At 47.5% G+C, this 18,867-nt stretch overlaps 1 protein-coding gene across 4 annotated transcripts in view; it reads right to left on the reverse strand.

Moving 5' to 3' along the window:
- The window catches only part of GPC3 (glypican 3), a 148,945-nt gene that overhangs the window by 38,247 nt on the left and 91,831 nt on the right, over window positions 1–18,867 (reverse strand). For all 4 annotated transcript variants that reach the window (XM_083796865.1, XM_083796866.1, XM_083796867.1 and 1 more), the window contains exon 6: window positions 9,863–9,983. In XM_083796865.1, the coding sequence (XP_083652991.1) occupies window positions 9,863–9,983 (121 nt within the window). The remainder of the gene's footprint in view (window positions 1–9,862; window positions 9,984–18,867) is intronic.

An 18,867-nucleotide genomic window follows, 5' to 3' on the forward strand; every position in this document is an offset into this window, starting at 1 on the left:
TGAGGACACACCAGGGCAATTGGTGTCTTGCTGAGCCCTGGACATGCACTTAGGAGTTTGGGGGCCACCTCTGCCATCTGCCAGCCTCCGTTCTGTCCATCAGCCCCGTGCAGAAGGCAGAGCTGGGACACGGGAGCAGGGCTCTGCAGGCAGGACGGGGCCAGCACTGCTGGAGAAGGCGCCCAGCTGGAGCGGGGAGCCCAGGGCCCCAGGCCCGGCTGCCACAAGTATTTATGCACTTCACATTAAACAGGCACTCGACTGAGACAAACCAGACCAGAAGTAATCCCAGGAACGGGGGGTCTCCAGCCTCCATGGTCCCTAATTAACGGCTGATGGCTGGGCTGGCTCCTGGGCAAGGTCACCACACTCCTCTGCACTCAGAGCACGGCTGCTGCTTGTTGAAACCCAAAGAGGAGAAAATGTAACTTCAAAAACACAGCTTTTCAAGTGCCGGTACTGGCATCTGCCTCCTAGGATAGGCCTACAAACAAGAGGAAACATCCAGGGTCCATCACGGACACTGCTGATGCACTGGGGTGCAATTTATCACCATTACTTAAAGTATCCACCAAAAGCAGAGCCTGCAAGGTTCAGTATCCTGGGGAGAGCAGCAGGCAAGAGGAGCCCTGCCTGGGGTGATTCTCCCACACAGACACACAGCCACCAGCTGACACAGCTCACCATTTAAATTAGATTTAAAACCGGTGACTTTATACCCTCCCCCAGAGAGACCCAACACTTGCAGAGGAAGCCCTGAAATGTACCTACACAAGTCTCACCCTCCACGTTTAGGAGCAATGCGCTGCCCGAAAAGGTCAACGCACTCCTTCCCCACTCACAGGCAGGAGGCACTTGAAGGGTCCTGCCAAGAATAAAAAGTAATTTCCTGCCCATCATGATAGGTCTTGATTACAGGGCACCCATCCTCAGCCAGCTGTCCCTCAGCTCCCCTTGCTGACAGTGCTCCACAAGACAGCATCTTCTTACATGTGTCCTCAGAAAAAAACAGCTGAGCACATTTTCTTCTTTTAAATACTGTTCCCTCACAATACAGCCAAGCAAGGCCATAGACGATAAATATTGCTGCAACCTAACCTTCCCTGTTTGCTCTCAAGTTTTATGTGCCGCAAAGGCCATTTATTGCAGCACGCGCTACAACAGCAAGAGCGCTAAAATATAACCTGGCCTTTGCAGTTAGTTACATGTCAAAAGCAAGCTAAGAAGTTTAAAGAGCAACAGCATTAACTGACAAAGTCTTCCTGAGCCATGACGGCTATTTACACATGCACGGACACACACAGGTTAAAGCAGCCTTATTGACAAGGGAAAGGGTTTGCCAGAGACCTGCCTAATTACAACCAGCTGCTTTGTCAGCAGGTGTAACAAAAGGAGCAAGATTACAAATCGTTCATTACCTAAAACATACAGAACTTCTTTCACTTTCTGACAGCAGCGTGGCTTGGCTGGAAGCTCACAGGGCTGCAGCAGTCTATGCTGGCAGCTGCCTTCGAAGTGGGACAGAGCGCTGGGAGAGGTCCCAGGAGCATCTCCCGCTCCCTGAACCCTGGTGCACGGGTACAGCTCTCGGTCCCTTGCAGGTGGCACAGCTCACAAACACCTCGTGCACACCAAAGCACAGCCTCCTGAAGCCTGCGGGAAGAGAGCGGCCGGCAGGACCTTGTGATGGAGCTGGCCCAACCTGCCCAGGGCAAATCTGACTTCGTTGCTTTTTCTTCCCTCTCTCGAGAATTCGGCTGCTACGTGGTTACACACCACAAGCTGGAATCAAAAGTAACATTATTGTTAGCGAGTCTTTTTCTAAAGAACAAAGCCATCAGGTTTGTTCTGCGGCCAAGACGACCATAGGTTACCTTCCAGGCCTGCTCTGGAAGATGAAGATTAGCTCCCACAATCCCAATCCTCTGTCTGGACCACATTTTTAAAACCTTGACATTAAGTCAAATTTTAGAGAGAAATGCAAAAATGAGAGACCTACCAGTCATCCCACCAACTCCAGAGAGGGCTGTGTGCTTCGCTACTGTAATTAAATTTCAAAGAAAAGGAGCTGGGGAAAGTTTTTCCCAGCCCCCTGCTGAAAACTTGCCCCCAGACCCCTCAGCAGACAGAAAGTGCCTCTGTTGGCAAAAGCCAAGGACCGAGGGCCATCACTTCTACCGGGAGGGAGCAACCCCCGCTTTGAGAAGCCCTCAGGCAGCACCAAACTTGCTGCTGCCGCCCCATGGGCATGCATGGGCAGCCAGGGACCCCTGGAGAGGACACCCACCTAGGCCATCTTCCACTGATCACATTACCAGGCTGAGTCACAGCACAAGGTGATATTTGAGACGAATAGCGAGGCCCAGAATAACTGTAATTAACTGTTCATTTGGTATCAACGGACCCACTCGTTTTGCTACGCGAGGATTCCTCCAGGTTTGTTTCCTCCACAACAGGATAAACTCTGGTGCTGGTACAGGATATCTGGTGTTTGTTTTAAAGCGCCGCTGTGCATCAGCTGCTTGTTTTGGACACAAAGGAAAATTAATCCCTTTTAAAGGTGTTTTTCTCCCCAGCTGATTTCCACCGCATTGTTTGGAGGACACACCTGAGGCACCTGCCTCCCCACACAATCCCCCCTGGAGCTGAAGCCACAGGGGCAAAGTTGAATCCCTTTTCTTACACAGGACCGCAGCAACGAGGGAATTTCAGGGAAGGTGAGCAATAAAATGCTATTTATGTTACCTAAATGCTCTGAATGCCAAACAAACTGATGCGGAAGCCATCCGGAACACCAAGCCATCCAAGCTCAGCCGCCCCAACCTCCCGGTATTGCTGGATTGCGGGCTGGATTTCCTTGCTGCACGGGAAAACTTCGCTGCTCCTACAGTCACAACCAAGCTAAACATCCATTCTGATGCCAGATAAGAGGCAAAACACCACTGGTGAGCAAAGTGACTACTAGATAGGAAAGTGGCATTAGTAAAAAGGAAGTACAGGTGAGGCTTTCTTTTTTCCACACAGATGCAGGAGATGTAGAGCTTCCCAAGTGCCTTTCCCACTCCTCTCCCACGTGTTCCTGAAATTCATTGCTGGGGAAGGTCAAATGGAAGTCCGCAAGGAAACGGAGTGAGTCCTGTCTTGAAAAATGACAGCTCTGTAGTCTCACTAGATAGAAATAAGAAAAAAAAGTACACATGGGGATGGACCAAAGGACTTGGGTGCTCTGAGGAAAATCTTACAATGAATTATTTTCTCCCAAAAATGGCCAATATGGGGCCTCTAGGATGCTGACAGTTTTGCCACCGCCTTCAATAAAAACAACAGGTCAGTAACAGACAGCAGTAGTAACTTCAGCACCTGGGAGATGCTCAGGTCCTCAAGCACAGCCAGGTTCTAGCATCACTGAGCACAGCCAGAAATGTGACTATTTACCACCCTTTCCTTACTTAAAATGGGAAATACCTCACATTCCACAGCAAATTTAACTGCCGCAAGCAGTAAAAGCATGGGGCTTAACAGTGCACCCGTTACGCTCCTCCATGTCGTGCAAGACCATATGTAAAACCAGCAAGAAACTTCAGCAAACAGAGCCCAGATTACAAGTTAGCCAGTTACCGTCTGTTTAAAAACACACGCACAAACACCGAGTTCAATTAATCTCGGGCTGTTAAAGAAAACCCATTTAGGGTGACCCATGGGTACAGCGTTCCCACAACAAACCCGATAAAGCAGGGATGTTTGCAGATACAGCCCTGACGCACGATAGCTGGCGCAGGCAAGCAGCGCTTCATGCTGAAAGCAAGAAGGGGGGAAAGAATGTTTTTGGATTTAAAAACCTTCCAAACAATAAAATACATTAAAATTTAATTATGTTCTAGTTAGAGAGGGTCACACTTCCCCTGATTTAACTGGCCTGGCAAAATCCTGTAATTGCCACTTCCATATGGAGTTGGAGGCTGCAAGAGAGCATTTACAGTGGTGTGTTAACAAGAGCTGAGGCACGGCTCAAAAGGACAACGTCGTTACTCTTTAAATACCAGGCCTAGACTTGGTGGAGCTACAGATTATTTTGTGCAGTAAAAGAGGAATTAGCTGATCCATTCCAAAATGCATTTATCATTAAAATAAAAATCTTCTGTCATTTTATTTAATAGCCTTAGTAAGAAATAATTGCAATGTCTGGTTGCTTTCAACAACATGTGGTTTTAATATTTTAATTGTTACAAACTGTTTAATAATGTTGAACAAAAGGCGTGTCCAATTATTGTGTTTATTAACTTTTCTTTTGAGGACTTGATAAATCATCTTACACATATACAGTGCTTCAGATACTGTAGTGTTAACTTACTAAATTTGAAAGTGGAAAATCAGCCAACAATGACTCGTTTTGGTGCAACTTAAATATTGTATTTGCGAGTGACAAGCATTATGTATCACTTCATTTAACAATCTAGTAGTTTGTGCATTTTTCTAATTATTACGCTGCTTTATCTGGCTAGGGAATTAAAATGCGGTGGGAATAATAAACCTCACAAAGCCTAACGGGCCACAGAGAGACATGATTCCACGGAAACTGTCAAAGTCATGGATTTTTTTCTGAAGGGGAACTATATTCCTGAAAACTCCTCAGCTCCCCGGGGTCTCCCACAATAGACTTAATGGTTTTCCCCACTCCGAGCCGGCTGGGACAGCACCCGGCAAGGCTTTTCCCGGGACCCGCCAACTCCCTTGGAAGCGCCCGCCAGGGTGAGCCGCCTCCGCATACCAGCTCTTGGGGGCACCCCACAAGGACGGCTGTCTCCGTACCAGTCACAGGTTTCCCCACGCAGGGACCGGATCCGACCCTCTGCTGCCCAAGAGTGGCCCCCCATCGCGGGTCCCCAGTGCTCGGACACACTCTGTATTTTGAGCAGAAGGCCTGAGACGCGTTTGGGCATCGCGCTGTTCCCAGGCCTATTTTGTTTACATTTGATTCAATCAAGTTGTGGCCTTTTGGCCTCTTTCCAAATTAACTTCTGGGTGACCTCCGCTGTGCCCTCTCCCAGCAGCAAGGCCTCCGAGAAACAGGCCATTAAACCTACAAACAAATATTGGATATATTGGTTGATCAAGCCAGCTTCAAACATAGCTATTTAACCCCTGGCACATGCTTTTGCAAACTAAGTATATTTTGTCTTCAGTCATTCACCCTTCTTTGCCTACTTCTTTTTAATTCCAACTAGAGCTCCGTGTTTTACTGCCTCATAAAACTTCAAAATTTTGTTCTCATCCTCCTGTAAACCCCGCGAAGAGCAGCACAGGGCCCGTTCGCACAGATCTCGCTGCAGGGCTGGGTCTTTACACCGAGCACATGAAGAAAGGCAGCAAGATCCTGCCCTGTGGAGCAGCCCTAACACTCTAAGAAATTGTGTGTTCCCCGTATTTCCAAGGAAATAAATCAAAGTTGGTTTCTCAGGGTCTGTGAAAGCATATTGCCTGGATTCCAATCCCCAAAGGGTTGTGTTTTTTTGTTTTTTTGTTTTTTTCTAAGAGCTTATATGGTAGTTAGATTTCTGGCTAGAGAATATGCAATATGATAAAAACACAGTCCCTATACAGGGCAATAAATTACAGATTGTTTGATGTGGAAACCAAAGAACTGTCAAACTCCAGTATATCTGAAATATTCTAAATGAGCCCTTAACTCCAGTGTCTGGAAATGTACAATATGTTTCCAGACCCTTCAATCTTGTAAAGGCCCATCTCCCCCACTTAATTTTCCTTTTATGGATTTTATTCTTCATTTTTAGTGGACTTTTTCCCCTCCTCTTTCAAAACTGTGCTCTTCCTCTTTGAGATAGTCCTATGATAAACAACAGGAATTATCTAACTGTAGAAAGGAATCAGAAGTGGGCCCAAGCTTAATCTTTAGGAATGCTGTTTTTTTCACAGACTTTGTATGGGATGTCACCTCCTCACTTCATCTGCCCACTCGCAGAACGGGGACAGCTACTGCTCGGCTCACTGGGCTGCTTTGCAGGTAAGTGCAGTAAGGACAGGGGAAAGCATCTCAGTGCAAATGGTGTCAGAGCCCTGCAAGCACCCCAGGGAGTGCACAAGCAAGCTGAGGACAGAGAGAGAGAAAAAGGAGATCCAAGAGCATCACACCGGCTGATCCAGTACTTGCAGTCTCCATCGCAGCTGCGTGCTTGCATCAGCATCACCCAGGTCCACTCTCCCAAGCCTTTCTTGGTAGGAGGTCACTGACGGAGCAGAGCACCCAAGACATGGGACATGAGGCACGATGGCTCCCACCTCCACACATATCTGTTAGAACTTGAAGTCATCCCCATCTGTCAGCCATCCCGGTGGCGAGGGGAAACTTGAGTGACCAGAGGAAATAACTCATTTGCACACTGCTTTTTGCCTAGGGTTGCTGTCAAGTCACAAAAAAACTGAGCAAGACCTTGTGCTGACGATGAATAACCTCTCACTTCCAATATAGTTTCATGTGTGGGACGAGTGAAAACCCTTCTAGCCAGAAGCAGACCCCATCCACTCTGGGAAATAAAAGTTAGGAACCAATTCCAACTCATTTTCCTGAAGGCGACCCTTGGCCTCCCAGCTGAGATAACAATGCTAATATTTATGGATGGGCTATTCGTGCCTCTGGCCACAGAGCAAAAATAACTCAAATCACAACTTGGTAGACATCTAACAGAACTGAAAAGGAATCTTTGCTTCCAATACAGCAATAACAAACCATCTCGCCCACCAATGCAAAAAAAAATAGCACCACCCACAGTCACACATGCACACGAAAAAAAAAGTGGTCTGGATTTTTGGTGTGATGAGTAGGCACCAGCGATTGTGACTCATCCAGAAAGAACTGACCTGAGACAACACACCACTCAGACAGCCATGCTTCATTCATTTATTTATCTTAGCTTGATAAAAGATGCTTAGACCAAGCTAAAACAATCTGGCAAACTTTTTGACTTCCCTTTCTCTGTGGGTTAAGTTTTCTGTACTCTTTTCAGTCACTGTGCGTTTGGTTCTAATGCACAAGTAACATTCCCAAACTGGAAAAGTTTGAAGAGAATTTCTCATATATGCATACACTTACACAGATTCACTTTGAGAAGATAAGAACTACTGAGCAAGCATTATTTCCTCCCTCATACAACATATTTGCCAAACTCAAGCAAACTTGAAAATTTGGTGTACTGATGAAAGAACACACATTTTTCAGCAGCATGAGCAGCCTGAAGTAAACTGAAACCAAAGCATCAGCAAGTTGCAGACATTGGCAAAAATCCACAAGAAAATGTTGTGGAACTCTAACAAAAATTGCACCAACTAGCATGGTTCCTGAGTCTACCCTACTACCTGTAGTAGGGTAGATGCCTACTACCTACTACCCTACTACTATGAATGAAAACTGACCTGCATCTCCAACACAAAAAAACGGGGAGGATTTCATTAAGTTGTGCTAGACAAACAATATACTGGTAGTCACATGGGAAACCAGTTTAGAACTCTGAGCGATACAAGAACTCTTTTTTTTTCCAAAAAGACTGAATGTTTGCAAAACCTCAGAAACCACTGTCCATCGCGTTTGGTAGATACGGAGTTTTTCACCCTTCCCGAGCCTAGCAGTACACACTGTTTCCCAGATCTGAAGCCAACACCTGAAAAACAACTGTAATTCATCCAGAGTTGCTCCTTCCACATTTCCTACTCTTTAGCATCCGAGATGTGTTCCAGATGTGAAGCAGATCACAAAACTTCAGTAGGCCAAGAAAAGAAGTGTGATGGTGAGCTCTGCCACCCAAAATCCCTAATTTAAGTAACATCCACAGTTACTTTACCGGTATATAAGCTGCTTACCGTTGATCCTCAGCTTGAATAGCTAGGTTCATAACTAACTTCCACAAGTCACTTTACATTTCCTCCTGATTTTATTCTCAATTCCCCTCCTTCTCAAACATAACTTTACAGGAGGGGTTGATTTTTTCAAACTCTTACAGTTTATGCCATCGAAAGCAAAACAACCCATCTGCTCCCTGCAATGCTACAACTTTCCAGTCTGATACTGCGAACAAGGGAGAGAGCTGTAAAAGACCACGACTGAGCTGACCATGTTCACCCACTTACCCCTATTCTCAGAGCAGGAGCTGACGCAGACAGGCTGCTGCTGTAAACAGCTGCGTTCAGCCAAGTTCTGTTTACCCAGGGTCCCTCGTTCCACGAAGCTTAGCTCCTCAGCAGCCTGAACTGTTCAGCGAAGACCTAACTTGACCCAATCTGGCAGCCAGCATTTCACAACCACTTTATGTCAGCAGTTTCAAGTGCGCTAATAACCATGTTTTGTTCGGTGCGACTTTCTCACTGCGAACGGCAAAATATCATTATCACCTGCAGGTTGAAGCCTGCCCTCTACCCCATTTAATAGGGAGCTGATTACGCTATTCTCTTCCCCCCCCCCCCCTTTAATAATTACAGGCTGTGGGCAGATGGCACAGCTTTTCCATGCAGGAAGGCAGAGCAGGCTGCGCTGCCATCGCCTGTTCCGCTCGCTGGGGTGCTCCCGGGGTCCCGGTGGCCCCAGTGCTCCCAGCCAGCGGCCAGTGACGTGTGCCTGCCCCGCGGGGCTTCGGCCAGGAGCTGCTATCACAACAGCCCCTGGCAGCCGCGGGAGCAGGAAAGCAGAGGTTAGCAGAAAAGTCGCTAAGCCAGCAATTTCGGGCAGATCAGCCCTCACAGCCCACCAGGCGGGGTGCAGCTGGGCTTTACCATGGGAAGCTGCCGCTCCTGAAAGCATCGTGCTGGAGCAAACCCAGACAAGATCCCCACCAGTAGAAGCTCTCTTGAGGGAGACTGGGCAGCTCAGCCATGTTAAAGACAGCATTATGGCCCGAGTATTTTCCCAGCAAGACCCCAATGCTGTATGTTCCCAGAGAGTACAGAGGTCCAAAGCTGCCAGCCTACTAGAAAACAACCCCTCTGAGAGTTACACAGTGACAGAGAGCAGAGTCCAGAGCCAGACCCCAGCCCAGCTGGGGGACAAAGGCAGGGCTGGCTCGAGTCAATACTGTGGGAGAGCTCTGGGAGGTTAAACCCTCTCCCTGCAGCAGTCACACTGTGTGAAAGGCAGTTTCCTTCACATAGCTCACAGCCATTGCCAACTGAACGCAGCACAGAGGTGTCACTTAATCCCTTGGCAGCAGTGGGGCTTCACAGACTTAACCTGGCCTGGCATGATGGGTAGAGACAAGATACTGCTTGTCCTTGCAACGATGCCAGGTCTGAGACCGTGGGAAGGAAGCTCCCTGCCTGGCAGAGAGGGTCTCATCCAGCTCTGCCACATCCCCATTAAACAGTAACTTGCTTCGACCGTGATTAGGAGCGGACATCCAAGGACATAGAGCAAACTAACAACTGACCCTCCATTCCAGCCATGAGCAAAGCCAAAGAGAACTTCAGCAAGAGCTGATGTCAGACACGTGCCACATTGACCCACACCAGCACCTTGTGCTTGTGGATATCACAGCAGCACCATCTTCCCACTGTACCGGGGATGAGCACCCACCAGAAGCGCACCACAAGGACGCATCCAGTGCCTGAGAACAGGCTGAGCCCAAAGGGCCGCACCATGCATGCCCTGTGGCTCCTGTTTTGCCCACGGGCTTGAACCAGGACCTGCCATGCATGCCTGGTACCAAGCCGGGCCGAAGCAGCACCTGCTCTCCACCCAGCTGCTGAAAACAGAGCCGCCCGGGGTTGTCTGGCTGAGCCCGAAGAAAGTGTGGGGGAGGCCAGACTGATTTGGAAACCACCCACTCTGGAGTCATCCCCTGCTGGCACGCCTGCAACAAACCTGGTTGATGTGTTTCAGCTTGTCAATAATCTGGCTGATCACTGGCTCGGGACTTTTCATCTTCACCTCGTGGTTGCCAGGGTGAGCTTTTGCTCCGTTCCTTGTGATTTGGGGGCTGTATCTGTGGAATGAGAGAATGTGGAAAGTATCTGTGAGAAGAGAGGAGACCACAATGTGACGGGCTAACACAAGAGATCTTTAAAGTTCAGTACAAACAAAAGCATTCCCAAGATAAGTACCAGCCCTTTCCAAAATGGAGAGAATAAAACAGTTAATAACGACACAGAAAAGGCAGAAGATTCCCATATATATTTCTGCTCTGCCTTTGCAAAGCAGCGAGATGATGTACTTGATCACTTGAGGACAATGAAGTCCTTTCCAGTCCATTAGTAACCAAGGAAGACGTTAAACAATATACAACAGGGATAAATATTTTCACATAACTTGCACCCAAGAGTCCTAAAAAAGCTGGCTGAGAAATTCTGGCTTGCTCATGTTTGTTTAAAATAAATCTTGGCAGACCACAGAGACTCCAGTACAAGAGTGGTAGTGTGCCCACAGCCAAAAAAAAATGAGTGGGACGACCCAGTTAACTGCAAGCTGATTAGTATAACATCAACCCGTTGCAAAATAATGACTATCACTGATGTGTGATTTCAATAATAAAGAATTAAAGCATCAGAATATAATTAACACTGTCAACATTGCTAATGGAAAATAGGTGTTGTCAAACAAACCTTATTTCAGTCTTTGATGAGATCCAGCCTTGGGGATCAAAGTAACAGCTTCAACAGAACATACCTTGACTTTGGTGCGGTGCTGGACTCTGCACCACACGATATCCTGATTTACACGGGTACCACCATGTCGGTACAGCATGCATAAAGCAAATTAAGAGCTGCCTGAGACCACCAGAGACAGCCTCCATAGGCACCCTCCCCAAGCAGCTTGCAGGGATGCTGTGCAGAGGAGGGCGGCCAAGCCAGCTCTCAGTTTTTTTCATCAGCAACTAGGAAAGCAGTCTAAATACACTGCTGCCAAATCTAGGGAATGGCAAAGTTTATCAGAGTGAGGAGAAGGGGAGGAGACAGGGATCACAGCATACTTTGCTTTGGAGGAAAGCACTCCTGCGCCTGGTACCTGGGTAACAGCTTGTGTCACTCGGGACGTGAGACAAGCGTGTCTGCACCAACCTCAAACTGGGCTTCGGGACCCCAGTAAGTGGCTGTTACCACTTACTGCTCACAGCCAGGGCAGCAGCACACTGGTGCCTTCCTGAGCTGCGGGTTGTTTGTGTTCACTGCAGCCCCAATTACTGGCCCCGGTACTGTAAAAACACAAAACAAGCCCTCATCTCCAAGAGCTGACAGCCCAAGCACACGCTGCCAAAACCCGGCACAGCCTACGAAAGCAAGATTTCGGAGATAACACCGAGCATCAGTCTGCTTTACTGTATGTTTGTTTTTCCGGTGCCGTGGGTAAACTTGATGAGTATTCCTTTCTGTGCCTCATCTCCTGCATGTCGCATCCGTACCCAGCTCCCAGCACCAGCCCCGGCGACTGCGCCCCATCTGCCAGCTCCCCTTCCCCTCCCCACTACACGGTCCTTTGAGATGACAGGCAGCCCATCTCCCACAGGCTTTGTGGAGGAAGCGGGACATCAGCAGGGATTAAATTGAGGGGAGGGAGACAGGAGGGGTGATGGGGCCAGCTCAGGGAGAATGCTCTGCTGGGGGAGAAAGCGATAGGCACAAGGTTCTTCATCCACAACAGCTGTTGGGGTACGCAGAAGGCTTTGGGGGGGGTTGGCTGCACTTGAACTCTTAATTAACAACGAGAATCAGACATCCAGGGATATAAAGCCTACTCCAGCCTGAAACATTCACATCATTCCAAAATACAGCGCCGAGGTTGATTTCTGCTCTGAGGCTTTTCCAGAGCACGAGTTACCCCTACGCGAGCGCTCAGCACCCCAGCTGCGCCCCGCTGCACCGCACACCCCCCGTGCACCAGGGCGCTGTTCCAGCAAGCACAAAATACAGCTACACCCGAGGCGTAAGAGCTCCCGGTTCAGGAAAGCGCTTACGCGTGCTATCAGAGGTTCGTCCTAGGCTGAAAGCGAAGTGGTTTGTAGAACGGGGGCCGAAGCAAGGCAAGGCTTGGCCACCGGATTGAAGCAAGCCACGGGCAGGCAAAGCCTGGCTCCCTGCAGCTCAGCCGGCGGTGGGAGCGTGGGCTCAGAGCACCATCTCGTGAGGAGACAGCGCTGCCGCAAGCACACATCGGCCCCGCTCTGCAAATACTTGAGCATTTCAACCTTTTGCAGGGGAATAAGCCACTGGAAGCAACGAAGCGTCAAACCTGCTGCTTATTTGTCACAGAGTCACCTAACGCTGCCGTGCCAGGCTGACAAATACATCTGGCGACCGACCACAAACGTCTACAGAAGCGTGTGGCTTCTTAGATGCCAAAGAAATTTCTGTTTTTGGTGTTGCTGTGAATTTAATTCAAAAACAGTGACAGAACTTTAAAGCACATTGCTGAAAAGTCTCCTGTGGTTTAACCGTTTTAACTAGTAGGATAAATCTCCCACAGGTTTTAGCAAGAGCAGAACCATGCCCTGTTTGGTGCATGCCTAAATTATTACAGTCTCTCTCCTAAGCCGTTTTACAAAGAAACTTAATAGCCTGGTTTTGAGTGGGCGAAACCCCTTCTGAAATCCAGGCAACAACTGCCAGAAAGGATTTCTGTAGCCTACACGATGTCACATTGGAGGGAGGAACACAGCTACGGCAGGTCAAGGTAACATGTCCAAAGACAGGACATGTTCTGGAGAAGGCAGAGACCCCTATGCATCCTCGGAGTCACGAGGACATCAGAGCTCACTCCCCAAGGAACAAGCCCAGGGGAGAAGGAAGCAAACCTCAAAGTGCTTGCAGAAGGAACTCTACCTAACACAGTCCTACCGGGAAAGCAGAGTGACTTTGCCTGCTGTTTCTCACCTGGCAAGGTACAAGGGGGCACAATAGGCCCCAGATGAACCCGTTACCTCATTGCACATAATTTGAAGCAGCACAGCAGCGGGCTCTGCAAACTGCACATACTGGGACTGAATCACAAAGCAGCAGATGCACAGGGACATGCTACACCGAAGAGCCAGAGACAAGCTCCTGCATGGCTTGGGTGCTTTAGGACACACTGCATTCACGCTGCCAAGCCGAGACCTTGAGCGAGAGGTGGATATCAGCTCCCCCTTGTCAGAAAGCGGCATGGGCTGGCACACATTCAGGCACGTGGGATGCAGCCAAACCAAGGGTTAAAGACTTTGAAATGTAGCTTCAGCGAGGGATGAACATTCCTGAGATGCCAGAAAAACTTGAAAAGGCAGCTGGCACCCCTCTCTGCAGCCTGGGCCAAGCAGCCAGGCCTCTAAGGACTAACATGGCATAGAGATGCCTTTGGAGACCCCACAGAGCTGGACAACGAGGGGGTCCCAGCACAACCCACACAGAGGAAAAACCACAGCTCTCCTGCGTCCCACCAAGTCACTAAAAGGCAGGTGGGCTCACAGGGTTTGCAAAGCAACAGCATCACCTTCCTCCCATGCTCCCCAGCCACGGCTCAGGTAAGAAGAGATCCGAGCCACTTTCGGCATATGCCAGTAAGACAGCCCCTTCTGCAGGGTGCTAGTGCCACTCCACCAAACCCACCACACACCTCTACCAGCGACACCGGCACTGAACAGCAAACGCACAGTGGTTGAAGTCCACCCCATTGTCATGGGGGTCCCTGAACTGCAGGGATATCAGTGTTGCAATATGAGCGTGGTCTGGCTTCCACTTCATAAGCAAAGCCCAAAATACTTTTCCTTTTTGATGTGCCTCAATGTCAGTCAGCAGCATTTCCTTGCCTGGGCTCTCTGGGCATGGGTTCTTGCTGGGGTCATGGTAGTCTACAAAGACAAATGTCAGGTAGCCCTCACTAGAAACAACTTAAAAGACAAGCACCTGATGAAAACACTGATGATCTGAGGTTTTCTGTGGGGGTAGCACAGCTATAGACCCTTCACCCTCTTCATCCACCAACTGTAAATGCCAAAGTATGAAGTCACATTAAGGGATTTTCTTCTCCGTTTCTCCCCACCATCCACAAACATCTCCAGTGAATGTTTGGCCATTCCATTCCAAATGCAAATCTTTCCAGGCTTTTGATTCAGAGCAATGAAGACAAGATGACAAATGCTATTTAAAAATATGGCAATAAATGTAAAATGTGTGTTCATCCTACTTGGCCATACTAGGCTTAGAGATGAGTTACTGCAACGCCTGACACATGATTTAGAGAAAGTAATCCTTTAAGTCAAACAAAGAATTACACCTTTTAGAAAAAGGAAAGTAAGTTTTTCATTCAAGTAACAAATAATTTATGCTTGCCTTCCAGTTGTAAAGTATTAATTCAAATACAGCTGCACAATTTAAAGAGCATGGTATCCTTTGCAGACTCTTTCTGTACTGTCTCTGCTCGCTGAAACATACTTGTTTTGAGGGAGCGGATGGGGGACAAACACAGCACAGGCTGCTACAAGACAGGGCTACCATGTAAGAAAAGAAGTTTCATGTCACAGGACTTCATGGCTGAGCTTGAGAGCAGTTTTTCCAACACCTGCAGTCCCCAAAAGCTGCTCTGTGTTTCATGACAACTTGCTACTCAGCCTTGAGGGGGTGGCCCAGAGATTCACGACTATTAGCACAACGGTGTGAGTGCACCCTTTTAGATGTTTAAAAATGGAGTCCCGATCATACAGCCACTGGTCTGCTCAGTCCTGGAGAGGTGTACATCTGTCAAAGATTAATTTTTATTTTTTTTTAAACCATTAAAGCCTTTGAAGTGGAAAACATTAAGTAAGGCTTTTATTTGAATAAAACACCTTCCCACACACACTCCCATTGCTTTTGGCTGCAAAGACTTCTACACACAACTCCCTAGCTCCCCTTTCACAGTCAGATAGCATTAAAAATGGTAACACCCTTCCTTTCAGAGGAAAAAGGAGAGACTTTCAACTGGAATGGACTGGAGCTTGTTTGGACTCAAATTGGCCAAATTCTGCCTCTTTTGAGACCAGGAAACTGTAAAAAAGGGCAAGGAAGGATTAAGCAAAAAAGGTAGATGTTCTCTCACCACCAAAGAAATAATCCAGGCATCCCAGCAGCCTCACCGGCCTCTCCAAACCTGCACCAACTCACAGCTGCTTTTATTTTCACTGCCCTTCTGGCTACAGATCAACTTCAGCATTGCAGAATAAGTTCACACAGCCTGGCAACACTGGGTCCTTATCACATAAGAGGCAAGAAGAGCCAAAATGCTGGAAGAGCTGCTTCCAACCCACACATTGCACCCTACAACCAGGAAGCAAGTCCTGGAGGAGTCCACAAGCCTCCAAGAAGAGGTGATAACTTTTTTCCCCTGATGGCTTCCTCTCTGAAGAGAGAATGTGTCCACCCCAGCTGTCCCTTTTCACTCAGGGTACGTGGTCCCAACGTCCCTTGACCAAACGCAGGCGCTGGCTGTACAGGGGTGCAGGCAGCGGGAGAAAGGTGAGGTGCGTGGTTCTCAGGTGCCTTCCCAGCTTGCAATGTGCTACAGCAAGCACTTGCAGTCATTGCAGAGTTCACAGTGCCCCAGCCAATTTACACCACCAGCAGCTCTGAGAAAGTTTCTTCAAAAGCAACCAGGAGGATACAATGCTCTCAGCGGGGAGCATTTGGACCTAAGTAAAAAAGACATTTTCTGCTGCATTCCCAAATATCAGCTTCCTCGCAGCCTGGTCTCCCTACCGTGAGAGCCCTCCAAAAGCCTGCTGTATTAGTTCCTTGCCAAAGAGAAATGCTGCCTCTTCCAAACCATCCTATATCATGCACTGCAGCCAGTAAGTGTGCAACAGATGTTAGTTTTTATTAAATGTGAAGTCTCCAGTAAGAAAAGCAAATACTGTAATATTCATAGCAAAACAATGGGAGTTTAAAGTGTAAAAGGACAGCCTGAAGACTCCCCTCCGTTCTTACATCAGTTCAGTAAAGTTCAAGACAAATAGATTTTGGAAGAATTGGTTAAACCTGAGACCAAGCAGCAGGCTTAATATAGGAAGATTCATGATCCTCATTTCTGCTATACTCTGGAAACAATTATGGCCACTCAATAACCGACTGAATTTGCCTACTATCCTTTCATTATAGCTTACATTTGCTACAAAGCTGTGTTTTATGTGCTTGAAAAGTTATACAGCCTCCCTCTTTGGGGACTCCATTGTATCAGATATTTTGCAGCACTGCCAGAAATAACCAAGCCCTTCATGAGCTAAAGGGTTATTGCTGGCATGGAATTTCCTTTGTTCCAATTACAGAATCTCATTTTTCTCCCTTGCTTCCAATTGTGCTTTCATTGTTTATGATTTGTATGATTAAAACAAACCACAGTATGTTGGCAAAAACAGGGAAATCTGAGACTTCTAGCTTGAAGAAAAGAATCTGGCAAGGTGCTAAAAATATATTAATTTGGAATTGGTATAAAGAGAACAAGAGTTATGTGGATAATTTAGATTAATGTACAAGTTTGTCTTGAACAATTTAGAAATGGCAATATCTAACAGTAATACTTAATGTACTTACAAGTTTTGCAGCGGGCAAATGTTGCCGTCATTCTATTCATAACAGCTTGAAAGGAATATACTACTGTAAGCGGATTATTAAACTGAGAATCTAGATTTTAATAGACTTTTAGTATTAAATGCTGCAAAAGCCTGATGCTATATATAAGGTTCAAATCACCTCTGAGATTTAGATGCCTAACTCCCACAGAAACTGAGACGAGTTCAATATCTCAACACCCACTTGACTTAAGTTAAAGTATTTACACAAGCTAATTATTCAGACAGGACTTCTGTGATAGGAATCATCCTCTGTTTTTACTCTGTATTGTATGGAGAAAGGGATAAGAGAAGCTGGACAACATATTCCCTCATTTGCCTGTTTCCCATCCATACAGCTAGCTGTCCGACACACGTGCTGACACAAAGCCTCCTGGCAATTGAGCACACCAGATTTGTTATTTTTGAGCGCTGCATACAAACCAGCAGCCCCACACTATTAGGATGCAGATGCAGTCCGGCACAGTCCCAATTCTCACTCCCACCCACCCGCCCCGGCCCCCAGCTCACTTTGCAGCTGGCAACCCTCACATGGGCAGGCAGAGCCAGGATCCAGCAGAAGTTTTGCTTTGGAGTATCAGTTTGTCTCCAGTTCAGCAAAAATCCAGCTCACCAGCATGAGGACAGGCAGAAGGACAGGGCAAGGAGACAAACGGAGGCAAGGAAGGGCATGACAACAACCCATGCTTAGGCAAGCTTAAGCTACTGCACATCCACCCTGTCTGTACATCCAGCCCTCTGCTATCTCAGAGAAGTGCCTGACAGTTAATTGAGCCCCAAAAAACTGCAGAGAGGTGCACAGGGATGCAGAGGGTCAGAGGAAGATCCAGCAGGTCCAGCCACCAGCTACCACAAACATCAAAGCACTACAACCCCTCACAAGTTCTTGACAAGGGGTGGAGTGTGCCACCTGCAGCTTTTGCTGTGAACATTTGTGGCTTCTCGTAAAAGCATAGGACATTTTTGCACACTTGGAAAAGGTTGAAAAGCAACAATTTGATGCCTTTTCTTTTCCCTTCCTACTTCGGTTTATGTTCTTCAACCACACAGCAACAGCACAGCAAAAGACACCGGTGCTGCTTAGTACGTGACCATAGAAATCTGTTGTCCTTGTACAGTCACCAGCATTTGCAAGATATTTCTGACAGGTCAAAGCACCGTGTCTTAAACACACACAAGAGAATGTTAGCAAAGATCAAACCCCAGGAAGGAGAACAAATTCTTGCTACTAAATGGTCCAACAAGGAGAACTACATGAGGTGGACAAAGGACCACTCTGTAAAACAAAGTGTGGAATGAATCATTTTAAAAAAATGCTAAAATATACAAAGCAGGGTGAGTGATGCTGAGCCATCAGCAGAGCACATTGCACATCATCCCTGCTGCAAGAGACACTGTGGAAAGCCCTCTGCCAAGCAGGTCCTCAGAGCTCTCAACTTCATGGGGGTTACTAGGGACTGCACCATGCAGGTGGGATGCACCAGAGCCAAGGTTGAGACAAGAACGTAGCCCAGATACAGTCTTGCTCACAGTTTGCTGTATGATGAGAAAAGCACTGCTGGCTGCAGTGCCTCAGAGTCCCAAATGCACATGCTGTGGTCAATCAGGGCAGAGAGAGTTAAGGGCAAGGAGGAAACCGAGAATGGTTCAAGGCTCAAAATGGGAAATGAGATGCAGTGAAAAAGCCTTGAGCACATCCGTTCCAGGACACGGTCACTCTCTGCCGGTAACAGCACTGGGATAAAAAGGACAGAGTAAACACTGATTCAGACAAAAACACAGGAGTAGCAGCTCAGGTTAAGTGCAAGGAATGAGCATCTCTCCTGTCAGCGTCCTCCAAAGCCAGTATCCAATAAAGCAACATGGAAACATGACGACATAGAGTATATTTTATATGTATAAATCCTAGAAAAATCAGCCCCCTGTTCGGCAGCAGTAACACATAGGGGACAAACTACAATGTCACCTTCCTGAAATTAACACAAGGGATTCAAAAACACCAAGTTTCTTGTAAAAAGCAGCAAGCTGGAATTTGAATGACCGACAATTGCATATTAGTCCAGCAGGAGGACTACTGTATCTCTGCCAGAAGCTCAAGCATATAACAGGCATTCTCAGAGCAGTTTAAGAAACATCTGTGTAATGAACAGTTGCTTGGCTCCCTCTTGGGGAAAAGGCTGAAAAAACTGGTGGTTTGGGGTACTCAAACACTGTTACCTTGAATGCACCTTTTTTTCAGGAATCCTCTCACACTTTCTGAAAAAGATACACGCTGGGAAGTCCGAACACCTGAAGCTCTCGG

The sequence above is a fragment of the Anser anser genome (assembly GCF_964211835.1).
Source record: "Anser anser genome assembly, chromosome: 13".
In the NCBI taxonomy this organism is placed as follows: domain Eukaryota; kingdom Metazoa; phylum Chordata; class Aves; order Anseriformes; family Anatidae; genus Anser; species Anser anser.